This window comes from Mauremys mutica, chromosome 1 (assembly GCF_020497125.1).
Source record: "Mauremys mutica isolate MM-2020 ecotype Southern chromosome 1, ASM2049712v1, whole genome shotgun sequence".
NCBI classification, from domain to species: domain Eukaryota; kingdom Metazoa; phylum Chordata; order Testudines; family Geoemydidae; genus Mauremys; species Mauremys mutica.
Genome location: NC_059072.1, coordinates 143191249 through 143208603, shown reverse-complemented (window position 1 = coordinate 143208603; position 17355 = coordinate 143191249). Strand labels below are relative to the sequence as shown.

Here is a 17355-nt window from a genome sequence, read left to right as displayed (position 1 = left end):
AGGTCAATCAATTGAGATGAGCTGTCATCAGCAGGAGAAAAAAAAACCTTTGAAGTGATAATCGAGATGACCCATAGAAAGTGTGAGGATACTTAACATGGGGAAATAGATTCAATTAGTGTAATGACCCAACCATTCCCAGTCTCTGTTTAGACCTAAGTTAATTGTATCTGATTTGCATATTAATTCGAGTTCAGCAGTCTCTCTTTGGAGTCTTTTTTTGAATTTTTTTTGTTGCAAAATTGCCACCTTCAAGTCTGTCACTGAGTGGTTAGAGAGGTTGAAGTGTTCTCCCACTGGTTTTTGAATGTTATGATTCTTGATATCAGATTTGTGTCCATTTATTCTTTTGCGTAGAGACTGGTTTGGCCAATGTATATGGCAGAGGGGCATTGCTGGCACATGATGGCATATATCACGTTGGTAGATGTACAGGTGAACAAGACTCTGATAGTGTGGCTGATGTGATTAGGTCCTATGATGGTGTCACTTGAATAGATATGTGGACAGAGTTGGCATCGGGCTTTGTTACAAAGATAAGTTCCTGGGTTAGTGTTTGTGTTGTATGGTGTGCGGTTGCTGGTTAGTATTTGCATCAGGTTGGGGGGCTGTCTGTAAGCGAGGACTGGTCTGTCTCACAAGATCTGTGAGAGTGATGGATCATCCTTCAGGATAAGTTGTAGATGATGTGTTGGAGAGGTTTTAGTTGGGGGCTGAAGGTGACAGCTAGTGGCATTCTTTTATTTTCTTTGTTGGGCCTGTCCTGTAGTAGGTGACTTCTGGGTACTCTTCTGGGTACTCTTCTTAGCTAGAGCAGTGTTACAGCCTTGGGTCCTGCCATGAGTGAAATTCACTGAGTTAACTCTGTTGAAAAAACACCCCTTTTTTCTTAGTGCAGACTGGGCCCCATGGGTTGCCTGTGGGACTGCACTGAAGGGAGCCATACCTGAATAAACGCCCCTGTGGATTGCAGCAAAGTGGTGTTTTATATTTGCTTGGCATTAAAGGAGCAGGATGGTCTGACCACGTACTGGTGTGAACTGCTCTGTTCTCTGACCTCCACGGAGGCTCCATAAACGTGCTGTCCCCGACTCAGCCATCCAGTGCTGCAGCCAGCCTGTTCCAGGGGTCACAGTGGAATAGGGTGACCAGATGTCCTGATTTTGTAGGGACAGTCCCGATATTTGGGGCTTTTTTGTATATGGGCTCCTATTACCCTCCACCCCCTGTCCCGATTTTTCACCCTTGCTGTCTGGTCACCCTACAGAGGAACGCTCTATGTAGCCGTAACTCATGGGCATTGTAATGATGCCCGTACTTGCTCCCAGTCCCAGGGACAGTCCTGGCTCTTCACATCCTGTTCTGGGGGCCAGTTTTGTCTCCCAGGATTGTGTGGCAGGCAGTGGCCCATCCTCACGATCCCTGTGAACTGCCTGTCTCCCAGCAGCCAGCTTTGCCTCTCCACAACCCCCCGAGATACAAAAAACTCTAGAGACAACTCTGGGCTGGGAGTGGAACTCAGAGCTACTGGGAGAAAAGCCAATGGCAGGGAGTGGGGGCAGAGTCTGCTGCTCATCTGGGGAAGGAGCAGCCTGTGTATGCAAGGCAGAGAGGCCAGGTAGGAAGGGGAGAAGAGGAGGGGGCAGAGCCCAAGAGAGGAGGGTGGGAAGAGACCAGTGGAATAGGGAAATGTGTGGAACAGGTGGGGAGAGGAAGCTCCAGTAGGGAGCCCGAAGCTGTAATGACAAGCTCCACAGAACAATAATTACAAAGTTATAAAAAACATCCAGTCATGTTACTCAGTCTATGGACTTTAGAACCCCCCCGCCCCACTCCTCTGCCAGAGTGGGGTGAGAATCGCAGGCTGAAAAGTCACCGTTTTATGCACTCAAACTGCACAGCTCCCCTGGCTGCTCAGCTGGAGACTGCGCTTACCCTCCCCTCACCCCTGAGACAGGAACTGCTGTCCATTGCCCAGCACTGCCTTCGCTCTCCCCTCCTGGTTCAGTTCCTCTGACAGAAGAAGGACTGACTGAGAAATAGTTGTCAGCCACTGAGCTAATTAATGCAGCATGGTTCCCACTCACACACAGAACTTCTGTTACTGTTCAGGGGTGAGTTACACACAGAGACACTGGAGACCTTCACTCCGACATTAACCATTCAAAGAAATTATGTCACTGTAACACGATGGGTTTGGTTTACGCTTTTGCAAACAGCAACACTTCCCTAACTTCCCCCACTCCCCACAACTTCTCTGCCTGAGACTGGGAAGCACTGCCCCATTCTGATATCCCCTTCCTCCCCATCTCTCCTTCACTCCTGCCCCCTCCCACTCCTGATCCCATCCCCTGCCTACTCCAGACTCCATTCCCCACTCCAATACTCCCTCCTGTCCCCCTGCTCCAGAGCTCCCCTACCTCCTGTCCACCGGCACCAGACCATCCCCCCGACTCCATCCTGACTCCACCATCCTCCCCAATACTCCCTCGTGTACCCCTGCTCCAGGCTACTTCCCCTCCCTCCCATCCTCTGCTCCACACCCCTCCCCTCCTCACCCTCTTGCTGCCCTGCTTAAGGCCCCATCGCTCCTCCGCCGACACATGATCACCCTTCTCCACACCTACCTCATCCTTCCCCCCTCTTTAGAGCCCCCTCTTCTCCCCATGTCTCCTTCTACCCCCTCTGCTCTCTCTCCCTCCTGCCCGATTCCTCACCCCCTCCTCACTTCTCACTCCTCTCCCCCACTCCAGACCCCCTCCTCCCTCCACCTCTCCATGCAGACCCCCTTCTCCTCCCCTTCCTCTTGGCCACTGCTCAATAACCCCCTCCAGCCCCATGCTCCCTGCTCTCCCTCCAGACCACCCTGTGCTCCAGGGGCAGCTCCAGGCCCCAGCACGCCAAGTGTGCTTGGGGCGGCAAACCGTGGGGGGCGCTCTGCCGGTCGCCGCAAGGGACCAGCGGACCCTCCACAGGCAAGCCGCCGAAGGCAGCCTGCCTGCCGTTCTTGGGGCAGCAAAATCCCTAGAGCCACCCCTGCTGTGCTCCATTTCCACTCCTCCCTCCTGCCCCAATTTCAGATCCCTGTCCCCTCCCCTCCCTTCTGACTCTCTCTCCTGCCTCCCTGTTAACCTCCACTGCAGACCCTCTCCCTGCCATCTCGCTGGCTTCAGCCCCAGTGACAGTGACAGGAGATGGCGCCATTTCTAATAAGGAAAACTCGGTGAGTTGGCACCTTTCATCGTGTTCTCATGAGACAGGTAAAAACACCCCAAATCGCCAGAGTGAGGATAAAATGGCGAGAGCTGCAGCACTGACAGCCCCGAGTGTGAGGCCCTGAGATGGGATCAGGTGGTGCCATGAGGCAGCTCTGGGCATGTCCCATTCTCCTGGCTCTGGGCATGGATCCCCTGCTGCCGGGCACGGAATCTGCTGTGATAACGCTGGAGAGGGGGTTCCCTGCTCACTCTGACCCTGCTCTGTGTCTCTCTTTGAAGGTGCTGAGGAGCTGAGGCTGGCGGATGGAGGCAGCCCCTGTGCCGGGAGAGTGGAGGTTAAACACCAGGATCAGTGGGGGACGGTGTGTGATGATGAATGGGACACGGAAGATGCTGGAGTTGTTTGTAAGCAATTGGGATGTGGATCTGCTGTCAGTGCCCCTGGCCTGGCTCAATTTGGAGAAGGATCTGGACCAATTTTGCTGGATGAAGTTGCCTGTGATGGTACCGAGTCTGCTCTCTGGCACTGCGGGAACGAGGGATGGGGTGAGAGTGACTGCAATCACGCAGAGGATGCTGGAGTGACCTGTTCAGGTAAGAATCAGCCAGCTCAGTCCTGAAAGGCAAATCCCCTGAGACAAAAGGACTTGAACCCAGAGGGCATTGTGTGCCTGTGACCTTAATGAGAAACAACCAAAAACAGAGCAAGTTTTGTAATATTTGTTATTACTGAGCTGTAGTTATTACTGTTCATGTCTCTGGTCACTAAGGAGCCCCCTATGTGACTGTGAAGTGTTTTCATTATCTCATTTCCAGTTGTTTCAGTGCCACGCCTTTCCTTTCCCCTTCCCTCTGAATGGGTCTAAAAATAAAGACAGGAGAGAAAATGGAAAAGGAAAATGTCACTTAGGCTCCTAAGTCGCTGAGGCACTTTTGAAAATGTTACACTCATGCCAAAATCCAGACCCAGACACCCAACTGCAGAGGTACAGAGGGTGGGGTATTTATGTAACCCCTTTGCTACCCTCATAAGATGACCAAGGAATGGGGAGATTCTCCCAGCTTGGCCAGAATTAGATTTAGCCAAGAGCACTCCCCATCTGCTCTGTTACTTCTCACATTTTGGACCAACCAGTAACAGAAAATTTCAAAACCTCTGATACACAGAGGATCCGGCATAGCATAGAGAGTTCAGCCAAAAATATACCTCAACCCTGCACAGCACAGGAATATCATATTATGGAGACGTTTGTTGTGACTCAGTAGTTAACATTACAGCTATAGACCCATTACATGTTTTATTTTTAACTTCTCTCTTCTTAACATTTGGTAGGAATAATATCTTCCGCTGAGTATAGCACAAGGTAGAGAGAATATGTTCCCATAGTTCCGAAAGTTTTAGCAGCTCCCCCTGGCAATGGGAACTCAGGGCAGTGTTTAATCTCAACTCTTTCCTGGATTTTGAGTGTTTCAATGACAAACGTCAGTACACTCTTCACATTGGGGGAGGGATTGTATGCAATTTCTTAGTATTTTTAAAAAATAAAAAAGCTGGGGTGGGCAGGAACTTTACAAAGATTCATTGTCAGGACTTTGAAACACTCAAGAAAACAGATTGACCTTCACCAATGTAAATTCCCTAACCTGGTAATAACAACTGCAATGCCTTGTGCTGCACACCTAGCACGTGCACAGCAGGGGATCCCTCTCCTCTGAGCCTCATCAGGAGGAGGGAGCTGCACAAGAACCAAGGGGTATCAGAGCAAAAGTCCCTTCTGTGCACCTTTCTGTAAAACTGCGCCTGCATCTCAGCTGGAGCTGCACATTTGCAGTGGGAAAAAAGTTCAGGTTTGTAACAGGGCGCTTGAAGGGGCAGACGACCTACTGGTTGCTGCGTCTGACCTCCAGACCCTTGTTTTCCAGGTTAAGTTGCCTCAGTATTTTAGGCAGTGGGGAAGGGAAACCCAGGCCCTCCCTCTCCACCAGCTCCCAGGCCAGGGTCCTGCATGCATCTACCCTTGAATAGGGGAGGCCTCCCAGCAGGGATATAAATCCCCTGCCCTGGGCTACTTCCTACCAGTGTCCCTTTTGTTTGGGGCACGACCCCTTTAGTCCCATTCGCTGGCGGCTTGTATCCCATAGCGCCCTCTCGTATATCTTGGGTGGCCTCCTGCTGCAGTCCCCGGCTCCTTCATGTGGGGCAGCTGCAAGTTTGGTGAGACTGAACCCCACAATGTCTCTGGGTTTTAGGGACCCAGTTACCTCAGTTGCTGCAGGCTCCTAGGTCTCTTCCACAGTCCCCCTTGGCTGGGGAGACAGTGCTTACTCACTGGTGGCTGCCTCGGCTGGCAGGCTAGTGACCCTTCTCCTCAGGTAGGGAGGCGGATCGCTCCTGCCTCTTTCTGTGTGTTCCATTCTATGCATCCGATGAAGTGGGCTGTAGCCATAAAAGCTTATGCTCAAATAAATTTGTTAGTCTCTAAGGTGCTACAAGTACTCCTGTTCTATATACAGGAGCTGTGATGTTTCTGCACCAAGCAATTTTTGAGAGATGTTGTCCTGACAGAATACTAGAATACTTTCCAAAAAGTGACAGTCGTCTTCTTATATGCAGTGTTGTTGTAGCCCTGTTAGTCCCAGGATATTAGAGAGACAGGGTGGGTGAGATAATATCTTTTATTGGACCCATTTCTGTTAGAGAGAGATAAACTTTTGATCCTACAGAGACAAGCTGTGTGTAAGCTCAGAAGCTCGTCTCTCTCGCCATCAGGAGTTGGTCCAATAAAAGATATTACCTCAGCCACCTTGTGTCTCTCAACCTCTTCTCATCCAGCTTTCAGATTTCATTTCCGGTTGGATTAATACCAAACTTCGCCAAAACATTCTCCTCTGCCAAGGTACCTGCCTCAATCAGTGCACAGGCTGGATGGTGGCCAGGGAGTGAAGAAGGGATGCACAGTGAAAGAGGCTGCTGGCTGTAGGCCCACAGCTTCATTGTTTGCAGCAGCAGCAGAATCGCCATCATCGGTGATCCCTCCATTCGAGGATGATCTCTACCACAGATTTACATATGGGTCCTGAGACGACTCAGGAGTCCAATCCGGGAACCATAGATCTGCCCACAGTAGGTATAGACATTTCCTGACAGGTCAGCTGCCTTCTGGGAGAAACTTCTTTCTTTCTTTCTTTCTTTCCTTCTCTCTCTCTTTTCAACTTTGAGGTCAAGGCACTTCTCCTTGAAGCAGGCCACTGCTTGATGGAGGATGAAGCGTCATTGAGATTGGTTGGTTGGTTGCTCCTCCCAGCTTGGGCTGTCTACATGACTTTTCTTGAGATACACTTTCAGTGTGTCTTTGTAGGGTTTCCTCTGACTCCCACAGGATCTCTGACCATGGGTGAGCTGAGAGTAGAGGGCTTGTTTTGGGCGGCGAGAGTCTGGCATCTGCACACAATGTCCAGCCCAGCAGAGTTGGTGAGTGAGGATCATTGCTTCAATGCTGGTGACATTAGCTTCAATGAGGATGTTGGTGTTAGTGCAGTGATCTTCCCACTTGATGCAAAGGATCTTCCAGAGACATCATTGGTGGTACCTCTCCAGACTTTGAGGTACTGTCGATAGGTCACCCAGGTTTCGCATCTATAAAGGAGAGTAGGAATAACAATTATTTTATAGACCTGGATCTTGGTGTCCTGCTGTAGGTCACGGTCTGTGAAAATGTGCCAGAGCAGTTTCCCAAAGGAAGCACTTGGGCAATGGATCCTGTGCTGGATCTCACTGTCAATGTTTGCATTTTGAGAAAGTTAGCTACCAAGGTAACAGAAGTCCTCAACTCTCTCCAAAGTCTGCCTCTCAATGGTGATTTGTGGAGGCTCATGTGGAAGGCCTGAAGCAGGTTGATGGAGCACATTAGTTTTCTTGATACTGAGTGAGAGTCATAGGCTTTGGTAAACTTGTGCAAAAAATTCCAGTGTGGACTGAAGGTCATTCTCAGTGTGCGCAAGGATGGAACAGTCATCAGAGTACTGAAGGTCAGTAATGGACTGTCTGAGGAGTTTAGACTTTCAGTGGAAACTTCAAAGATTAATAAACTGCCCATCCATTCTGTATTGAATGTCAACTCCAGTGGGGAGGCGGTCTTTAACTAGGACCAAAATGACTGCTAAATACATGGAGAACAGGGTTGTGGCAATAACACATCCTTGCTTAACCCCAGTTTTGATGCCGAAAGAATCCATCTCCAGGCCATTACAGAGAACAATGATAGTCATCTCATCATGAAGAAACCTTCGGCCCTTAATAAATTTTGGAGGGCAGACAAATCTGGCCAGTGCCTTCCACAGGGCTTCACGATTGATAGTGTTGAAGGCCTTTGTCAAATCGATGAAGGCCATGTACAGGTCCTGATTTTGCTCCCAAGACTTTTCCTGGATGTGGTGGGCAACAAAGTTCATGTTGGTTGTCCTGCAGGATGGTCTTAAACCGCACTGAGATTCTGGCAATATTTCCTCGGCAAGGGAAAGTAATCGGTTTAAGAGGATAGGGGCGAGAATTTTCCCTGCTGTAGATAGCAAGGCAATGCCACAATAATTTCCACTCTCCGACTTATCTCCTTTCTTAAAGATTGTAACAATGTTGGCATTTCTCAAGTCTTCCGGAATCTTCTCATTATACCAAATTTGAAGAAAAATGAAGCTCCCGACAGCATAGCTCTGATGATCATTGGAGCACACAAGCTCCTTCACCGCAACAAGGTGACTGTCCCAGAAGAGGGGTTGCAGTAGTGGTAAGACGTGTAACCAATACAATTATGCTGAAATTATGTTCCTAATTATGTAGACGGGAGAGCTCTCTCCCATCAACGTCATGTGTCTTCACCTGAATGGGGATTCCAAAGAGGATGGAGCTAGGCTGTTCTCAGTGGCGGTAGATGTCAGAATAAGAAGCAATGGTCTGAAGTTGCAGTGGGAGAGGTCTAGGCTGGATATTAGGAAACACTATTTCACTAGGAGAGCGGTGAAGCACTGGAATGGGTTACCTAGGGAGGTGGTAAAATCTCCATCTTTAGAGGTTTTTAAGGTCAGGCTTGACAAAGCCCTGGCTGGGATGATTTAGTTGGTGTTGGTCCTGCTTTGAGCAGGGGGTTGGACTAGATGACCTCCTGAGATCTCTTCCAACCTTAATATTCTATTATTCTATGACTAATTATGCGGACAGGAGAGCGCTCTCCCATCAACGTCTTGCATCTTCACTAGATACATTAAATTGGTGCTGCTGCATCAATAAAGTGGCACTGATTTAGTGTGGTAGCAAAGAGAAGCCCTAACAGTTCCCTTGTGTGCTTTGATCTATTCCATTTCCAAGCACTAGGGAAATGTTAGTGCGCAGCAGCAGGCTCCACATGGACACTCAGTGTGCAGCAGGCTAGTGCGGGGTAAATTTACATCCCATTTGCCACAAACTAAGTGTGTGTAGAGAGAAACCCTGAGACTGGATGAGGCATCCAGGGAGGGACACTGGGGCTTCAGACAGACAGGACAACTCAAGGCAAAGGTAAGTGTGAGAAACAGATCAGCTGAGGACCCCAAAGGGGAGGGACAGCACAGAAAACAGGGGGGAACTCGGACTTGGCTGGGGAAGCCAGAGGTGAAGTCGAGGACTGGCTTGGCCAGGAGACTGGGACTGGGGATGAGAAGCTTGAGGAGTGGAGACGGGAACTGTGTAGACAAGAAGAATGGGACTGTGACACAGAGCAAGGGATGGAAAAGAGGCAGGACTGGGACAGGGACAGCTTGGAGGGGATGAGGAGGAAGGGGTTAGGTTTGGGAGAGCAGGGGAAGAAGGGTCTATCACTACCAGAGCACACACCTCTCCAGAGCCTGGAATGGAACCCAGTATCCCCGAGTTTTGCCATTCCCCTGCTGTTAGCAAATATCTGTCAAACCCTCCAACAAAACGTTTGGATCCCCGTCTAGTGCTGGTCCACAAAGAGGATGACAACTTATTACTACTGTCACTTACTCCATTAGCTCAAGTGGCAGCAGTTTCTGTGGTGGATCTAAAGGTTCCAACCCTGCTGATGACCCATGTGGGTGTCATAGGGTTGCCATCTTTCTAATGGCTGGTAATCGGATCCTCGAGGCTCTACCCCCTTCCCTGCCTCTTCCTCTCATGGCCACACCCTTCTCCACCTCTTCCACCAAGGCCCTGCTCCTGCTCCACCTCTTTCTTCGAGGCTCATTCCCCTCTCTGCCTCTCCCCCTCAATGCCCTGCCCCCGTCGGTCACTCCTCCTCTCCCCTCATCACTCGCTGGATCGTCTCAAAAATCCTGCCTGCAGGTATGAAGCCGCCCTGGCTGAGCAGTGGCTGGCACAGATTGATGACCTGGTGCGTCCCCCCACCCCGTGGAAACCAGACTTTTGGTTCAGGTGCCATTTAGGTCCCTTTTCAGCTGGACTTTCCTGTAGAAAACCAGGCACCTGGCAACCCTAAATGGCACCCGGACACAGAACCCAAAGACTGGACTGTCCAGGTAAAATCAAGATGGGTGGCATCTGGAGGGTAGCAACATGATTCTGCATCTTCTGTTTTTTTCAGTTTGCTTTTTTAAAAACCTAGGAAATTATGCACAGAGCTTTACTTGTAAGGCACATTAGCTTTGCAAAGTTGAGCAGTAAAAAACAAGGAAAAGGCAGAATTAAAGTTGTCTTTGCAACTTTATTTGACCCACTTGTATGTATGCATTAAGATGTCATCTTTAATTACATGACAACAAGGTATTTTCTCCATGAGACCCCTGCCTCATTCAGTGCACAGGATAGACAGGATGGGCATAGTTTGGGAGGATGCAGGGAGGCACTGGCAGAGGCAAGGCATGAGTGGGGCACGCAAGATGGGTGCAGGGAGAAGAGGGGCAGGATGGAGTCACTTCTCCTGAGGCTGAGAGTAGCTGCTCTGGTTTGCTACCTCTGCAGCTGGACACTTCTTCCTGGGTCCTAATGCCTGCCCATTTCCTGTAGAATGGTGAGTGCCTGCAGGGGTGCAGGGGACAGTGGGAGACAGGGATGGGGCAGGAGACAGTGAGGAGAGGATGGGGGATGGGAAGGGGCATGGGGCAGGTGAAGGGTGATGAGATGGGGAAGAGAAGGAGATACAGAAATGAGAGGGGGGAGCAGAAGCCCAGCATGTGGTGTCACCTTGGCAGCAGCTGCCCCAGCAGTGAGGTGGCTGCAACAGCCCAGGGAGGCACCAGACCAACAACATTTCTGCAACAGCTGGTGCCGGAGTGGCTGTAGCTCCCAAACTCAGGTCGTTGCAGTAGACAGCACCAGCTGGGGCACACCCATTAAACCATCCTGTCCCCTCCAACACCGGCAGCCCAGGGACCACTCCAGGGAGGAGGAGAAATATCCATTCAGCATGCGTGTGTGTGTGTGTGTACGCACATACTCTCTATCCCCCTCTGCCCCAAACATAGCAGTCAAACTACGCCTATGCTAGACAGCACTGCTCTGAATCAGGGTTGTGGCATGAGGGATGCTGTTCTATCTAGGACCCCTGCCTTATTGGTTGCACAAACTGTGAAGGGGATTGCAGAAAGAGAAAGGAGGGTCTCTTGTTAACACAGTTGAATTCTGCCCTGGGGAATTGGATTCTATCACTGCCTCTGCCACGGAGTTCCTATGTGCCCTGCCATGCAGACTGCCTTGGGGCCAGGTACCTCAGTCTTCTCAGGTCAGCTGCTCTGGGATAGCTGCACCATGTAGACTGCTCCAGCACCAGAGACCCTGGTGTTCTATAGTCTGCAGCTCCAGGGCAACCCTGCCACGGAGAAGGGAGTCCCAGCTTTAACCAGGGCTCAGCTCCCAGCTCCACAGCAGGGAATTTAGAAATCCTGGGATGGGATCCCGATTCCCAGGGTCTGCAGCTGTGAGACAGCCCTGCATTGCAGACTGCCTCAGACTGGGGACCCCAGAGCTTTGAGACTCCCAGGCCAGTGGGCTATTTGGGACACGAGCTGGCCCAGGAGTCTGGAAGCCCAGGGGTCCCCAGTCCAAGACAGTCTGCATGGCGAGGCTGCCCAAGAGCCACAAACCCTGGGAGCCCCAACAGCAGCTGAGAGAAATTGACATTTTTGTTTTTCTCTTAGCACTGCTGAAACTGACAAGAATGTCAGTGTCACTCAGCATCCGCTGGTGTCTCCGGGAGCAAATTTCATGTTGGACACTCCATGTGTTGGTGTTTCCAGAACAAATTGTTGAGGGGTTTCTGGTTCACAGGAAGTTTTGAAATAGCGAAATTTCCTGTGAGCTGGAAATCCTGCGTTTCAGCCAGCTCCTCTCACTGCCCCCCTGTTTAACCCTCCAAGGATCACCTCAGCCTGTTCAGAGCATCTCCCTGGGAGCTCTAGTTCAGTTGCTTGTCCACTATGACCCCTGTGAAGACCATGGGGGAGATCTGTAGGTTTATGTATATTATGTGTTACCTCTGTTTCTGTTATTGCTGTTCTGCCATTTCCTACCAGAGTGCAAAGAGTAACTCCTGCTGGAGCTCCCCACATGTCGCAGCAAGGCAGACAATGGCTACAGAGACCCCAGTCACTGGTACTTAACAGACAATAGAGGGGTCAAGGCCTTTCAACTTTTGCCTCTGACCAAGCTGGGCACAATCACACTAGTTTGGACGAAGGGAGTGGCCCTTTAAGTAGGAAAATTAAACAAAGAGCTTGGGAACTATCAAAAGGGAGCCCTGATGAACAGAGAGGGAGATGCAGGGTCTCCGGGGAAGGAGATTGAAACCCAGTCCCCAGACGCAGGGGTACCTGGGATAGGTTGGGCCAGCCCAGGTTTTGAGGGAAGTGCTGATTAGGTAAGACATATCCCTGTTGGCCCTCAGTTCCTTCAGTTATGTGGATGACACAAACCTGGGAGGGGTCACAAACTCTTTGGATGAAAGTTTAAGAATTCATAATGACCTTGATACATTGCAAATTGGTTTGAAATCAATAAGTTAAGATTCAATAAAGACAAGTACAAAGTACTAGACTTAGGAAGAAAAAATCAAATGTAAAAAAATCCAAAATGGGGAATAACTGACTAGGCAGCAGTTCTGCAGAAAATGTTCTGGGGTTATACTGGATCACAGATTGAAATGGGTGATGCTCTTCTGAAAACAGAAAATGTCATTCTTGGTTGTATTAACAGGAATGTCATATATAAGACAGAGGAGGGAATTGTCCCGCTGTACACAACACTGGTGAGGCCTCAGCTGGAGCACTGTGTCCAGTTTTGGGCTCTCTCTCTACTATGAGTAGGACAAGAAGTAATCCACTTAGACTGCAGCAAGGGAGAGTCAGGTCAGACTTAACTTCCATTTTCATAAGTAATTTAGGAGGCCCAGTACCATGGAGACTTCAGCATCTCTTTGCCTAGGTTCCATTTTCAAAAGGGACTTAGGTTCCTGGTCATTCAGGCGTTTTTCATAGAATCATAGACTCATAGACTTTAAGGTCAGAAGGGGCCATTATGATCATCTAGTCTGACCTCCTGCACAACACAGGCCACAGAATCTCACCCACCCACTCCTGTATCAAACCTGTGTCTGAGTCATTGAAGTCCTCAAATCATGGTTTAAAGATTAAAAAATCATAGTCATTCAAGGTGCAGAGAATCTTCCAGCAAGAGACCCGTGACCTGTGCCCCATGCTGCAGAGGAAGGCAAAAACTCCCCAGGGCTTCTGCCAATCTGCCTTGGAGGAAAATTCCTTCCCGACCGCAAATATGGCGATCAGCTAAACTCTGAGCATCTGGTCAAGACTCACCAGCCAGACACCCAGGAAAGAATTCTCTGTAGTAACTCAGATCCCACCCCATCTAACATCACATCACCAGCCATTGAGCATATCTACTGCTAATGGTCAAACACCAATTAATTGCCAAAATTAGGCTATCCCATCATACCATACCCTCCATAAACTTATCAAGCTTAGACATGAAGCCAGATATGTCTTTTGCCCCCACTACTCCCTTTGGAAGGCTGTTCCAGAACTTCACTCCTCTGATGGTTAGAAATCTTCATATAATTTCAAATCTAAACTTCCTGATGGCCAGTTTATATCCATTTGTTCTTGTGTCCACATTGGTACTGAATTCAAATAATTCCACTCCCTCCCTGGTATATATCCCTCTGATATATCTATATTTATCCCCTCAGTCTTCTTTTGGTTAGGCTAAACATGCCAAGCTCTTTGAGTTTCCTTTCATAAGACAGGTTTTCCATTCCTCGGATCATCCTAATAGCCCTTCTCTGTACCTGCTCCAGTTTGAATTCATCCTTTTTAAACATGGGAGACCAGAACTGCACACAGTATTCCAAATGAGGTTTCATCAGTGCCTTGTATAATAGTACTAACACCTCCTTATCGCTACTGGAAATACCTCGCCTGATGCATCCCAAGACTGCATTAGCTTTTTTCACGGCCATATCACATTGGCAGCTCATAGTCATCCTGTGATCAACCAATACTCCAAGGTCCTTCTCTTCCTCTGTTACTTCCAACTTATATGTCCCCAATTTATAACCAAAATTCTTGTTATTAATCCCTAAATGCATGACCTTGCACTTTTCACTATTAAATTTCATCCTAGTACTATTACTCCAGTTTACAAGGTCATCCAGATCTTCCTGTATGATATCCTGGTCCTTTTCTGTATTGGCAATACCTTCCAGCTTTGTGTCATCTGCAAACTTTATTAGCACATTCCCACTTTTTGTGCCAAGGTCAGTAATAAAAATATTAAATAAGATTGTTCTCAAAACTGATCCCTGAGGAACTCCACTAGTAACCTCCCTCCAGCCTGACAGTTCACCTTTCAGTACAACCCGTTGTAGTCTCCCCTTTAACCAGTTCCTTCTCCACCTTTCAGTTTTCATATTGATTCCCATCTTTTCCAATTTATCTAATAATTCCCCATGTGGGACCGTATCAAATGCCTTACTGAAATCGATGTAAATTAGATCCACTGCATTTCCTTTGTCTAAAAAATATGTTACCTTCTCAAAGAAGGAGGAGATCAGGTTGGTTTGGCATGATTTAGCTTTTGTAAAACCATGTTGTATTTTGTCCCAATTACCGTTGACCTCAATGTCCTTAACTACTTTCTCCTTCAACCTTTTTTCCAAGACCTTGCATACTGCAGATGTCAAACTAACAGGCCTGTAGTTACCTGGATCACTTTTTTCCCCTTTCTTAAAGATAGGAACTATGTTAGCAATTCTCCAGTCGTACGGTACAACCCCTGAGTTTACAGATTCATTAAAAATTCTTGCTAATGAGCTTGCAATTTCATGTGCCAGTTCCTTTAATATTCTTGGATGAAGATTATCTGGGCCTCCTGATTTAGTCCCATTAAGCTGTTCAAGTTGGCTTCTACCTCAGATGTGGTTATATCTACCTCCATATCCATATTCCCATTTGTTATCCTACCATTATCCCTAACCTCCTCATTAAAGACTGAGGCAAAGTATTTGTTTAGATATTGGGCCATGCCTAGATTATCCTTAACCTTTTTTTTTTTTTTTTTTTTTTAATTGGAGATATACCAATCTCCTAGAACTGGAAGGGACCTTGAAAGGTCATCGAGTCCAGCCTTCACTAGCAGGACCAATTTTTGCCCCAGATCCCTAAGTGGCCTCCTCAAGGATTGAACTCACAACCCTGGGTTTAGCAGGCCAATGCTCAAACCACTGAGCTATCCCTCCCCCCGACACTCCATCCTTAGTGTTTAGCGGTCCCACTTCCTCTTTGTTTGTTTTTTTCTTATTTATATGGCTATAGAACCTTTTACTACTGGTTTTAATTCCCTTTGCAACTCTACATGGCTTTTGGCCTTTCTCACGTTATCCCTACATGTTCTGACCTCAATAAGGTAGCTTTCCTTGCTGATCACTCCCATCTTCCACTTCTTGTAGGCTTTCTGCTTTTTCTTAATCACCTCTCTGAGATGCTTGCTCATCCAGCTTGGTCTACAACTCCTGCCTATGATTTTTCCCCCTTTCTTGGGATGCAGGCTTCTGATAGTTTCTGCAACTTTGACTTGAAGTAATTCCAGGCCTCCTCCACCTTTAGATCCACAAGTTCTTCAGTCCAATCCACTTCCCTAACTAATTTCCTTAATTCTTTAAAGTTAGCCCTTTTGAAATAAAAAACCCTAGTCCCAGATCTATTTTTGTTTAACCTTCCATTTAGTTTAAACTGAATTAGCTCATGATCGCTCAAACCAAGGTTGTCGCCTACAATCATTTCTTCTATGAGGTCCTCATTACTCACCAAAACCAAATAAAAAATGGCATCCCCTCTTTTGGTGCAGCAACTACTTAGTGAAGGAATCCATCAGCTATTGCATCCAGGAAAATCTGAGCTCTATTATTATTACTAGCACTTGTCCTCCAGTCTATATCTGGGAAGTTAAAGTCTCCCATGATCACACAATTCCCGTTAGTGTTTACTTCATTACAAACATTAAAAAGGTCTCTATCCATATCCAAATCAGATCCCGGCGGTCTGTAGCAGACCCCAAGCACTATCTCAGGGAAGGCTCTAGTAGCTTTCTTCCCCAATGTGATTTTTGCCCAAACAGACTAAAAAAAAAAAAAAAAAAAGGTAATAATTGGAGATATACCAATCGCCTAGAACTGGAAGGGACCTTGAAAGGTCATCGAGTCCAGCCCCTGCCTTCACTAGCAGGACCAATTTTTGCCCCAGATCCCTAAGTGGCCTCCTCAAGGATTGAACTCACAACCCTGGGTTTAGCAGGCCAATGCTCAAACCACTGAGCTATCCCTCCCTCTTTCTTATCCATTCCTTCCCTTTTTATTTCTTTTCAGTCTACCTCATCATTGACATACAGTGCTCCTCCACCACCTTTGCCTTTATTTCTGTCTTTCCTAAACTGCACATACCCTTCAATACCTGTACTCCAGTCATGACTACTATTCCACCATGTTTCTGTTATCCCTGTAATATCTGGTTTCACTTCTTGCACCAGTAACTCTAATTCCTCCATTTTGTTACCTAGGCTCCTCGCATTGGTGTATAAACACCTTAATTTTTGCTCTTTGGCTTTGCTCACATTCTTTACCTGATTAGGCCCAGACATTCTGCCCCCAGTATCACCTATTAGACTGGTATCTACACTACCCTTCCTCCTTATGTCCATTCTCCTACCCACGGCTGTATCCTTTCTTTCTTCGTTTTCTTCCCTCCCCACATTAAAATGCAGCGTGGAGATTACCTGGACATCTCCCAACCATCTCCCCCCAATTCCTAGTTTAAAGCTCTTTTAATCAGTTGTGCCAGCCTCCATCCTAGAACTCTATTTCCCTCCCTACTCAGGTGAAGTCCATCACGAGAGAACAGTCCTCTCTCCATGAATGCCTCCCAGTGGCCGTACATCCCAAAGCCCTCCTTATAGCACCACTGCCTGAGCTATCTGTTGATCATCATAATCTTGTCACACCTTTGTTGCCCTTCTCTAGGAACAGGCAGAATCCCACTGAAGATCACCTGAGCCTCAATTTCCTTAAGCATCTTCCCCAGCCTGGCATAGTCTCCCTTGATATGTTCCAGTGAGAATCTAGCCATAGCATTCGTTCCCACATGAAGGACAACCAGCGGATTCTTTCCCGCTCCCATATAGGATCCTCTTCAGCCTCAAGTCCACATCCCATATCTTAGCACCCGGCAGACAGCACACCCTTCTGTTCTCTGGATCAGCTCTGCTTACAGGCCTGTCTATTCTTCTCAGTAAGGAGTCCCCAGTCACGTAGACCTGCCTTTTCCTAGTGATGGTGCGATTCTCCAGTCTATTCCCTGTTCCCTCTGGCTGCAAGTCCTCGGGATTCCTATTCACCCTTGCAATCCTCTGCAACCCATCTCATACCCTCCTGGGGCTCATATTTGTTGTTGTTATCTCCATTGACTCTTCCCCTCTTCCTATAGGACTAGCAAGGACTTTTCTTCCTTGCCCTCTCACCTTCATCGACAACCTGCTGTGCCCCTTCTTCATTTTCCAACTCAGCAAACCTGTTCCTGAGCACTATTTCTCCTTCACTAGCCCGTCTTTTCCTCTGCCTGGTTC

General features: G+C 48.1%; 1 protein-coding gene across 1 annotated transcript in view; it reads left to right on the top strand.

The window, feature by feature from the left end:
* The window catches only part of LOC123347552 (antigen WC1.1-like), an 838191-nt gene that overhangs the window by 14983 nt on the left and 805853 nt on the right, over positions 1-17355 (top strand). Inside the window, exon 4 of the mRNA XM_044984910.1 lies at positions 3509-3812. Within this exon, the coding sequence (XP_044840845.1) occupies positions 3509-3812 (304 nt within the window). The remainder of the gene's footprint in view (positions 1-3508; positions 3813-17355) is intronic.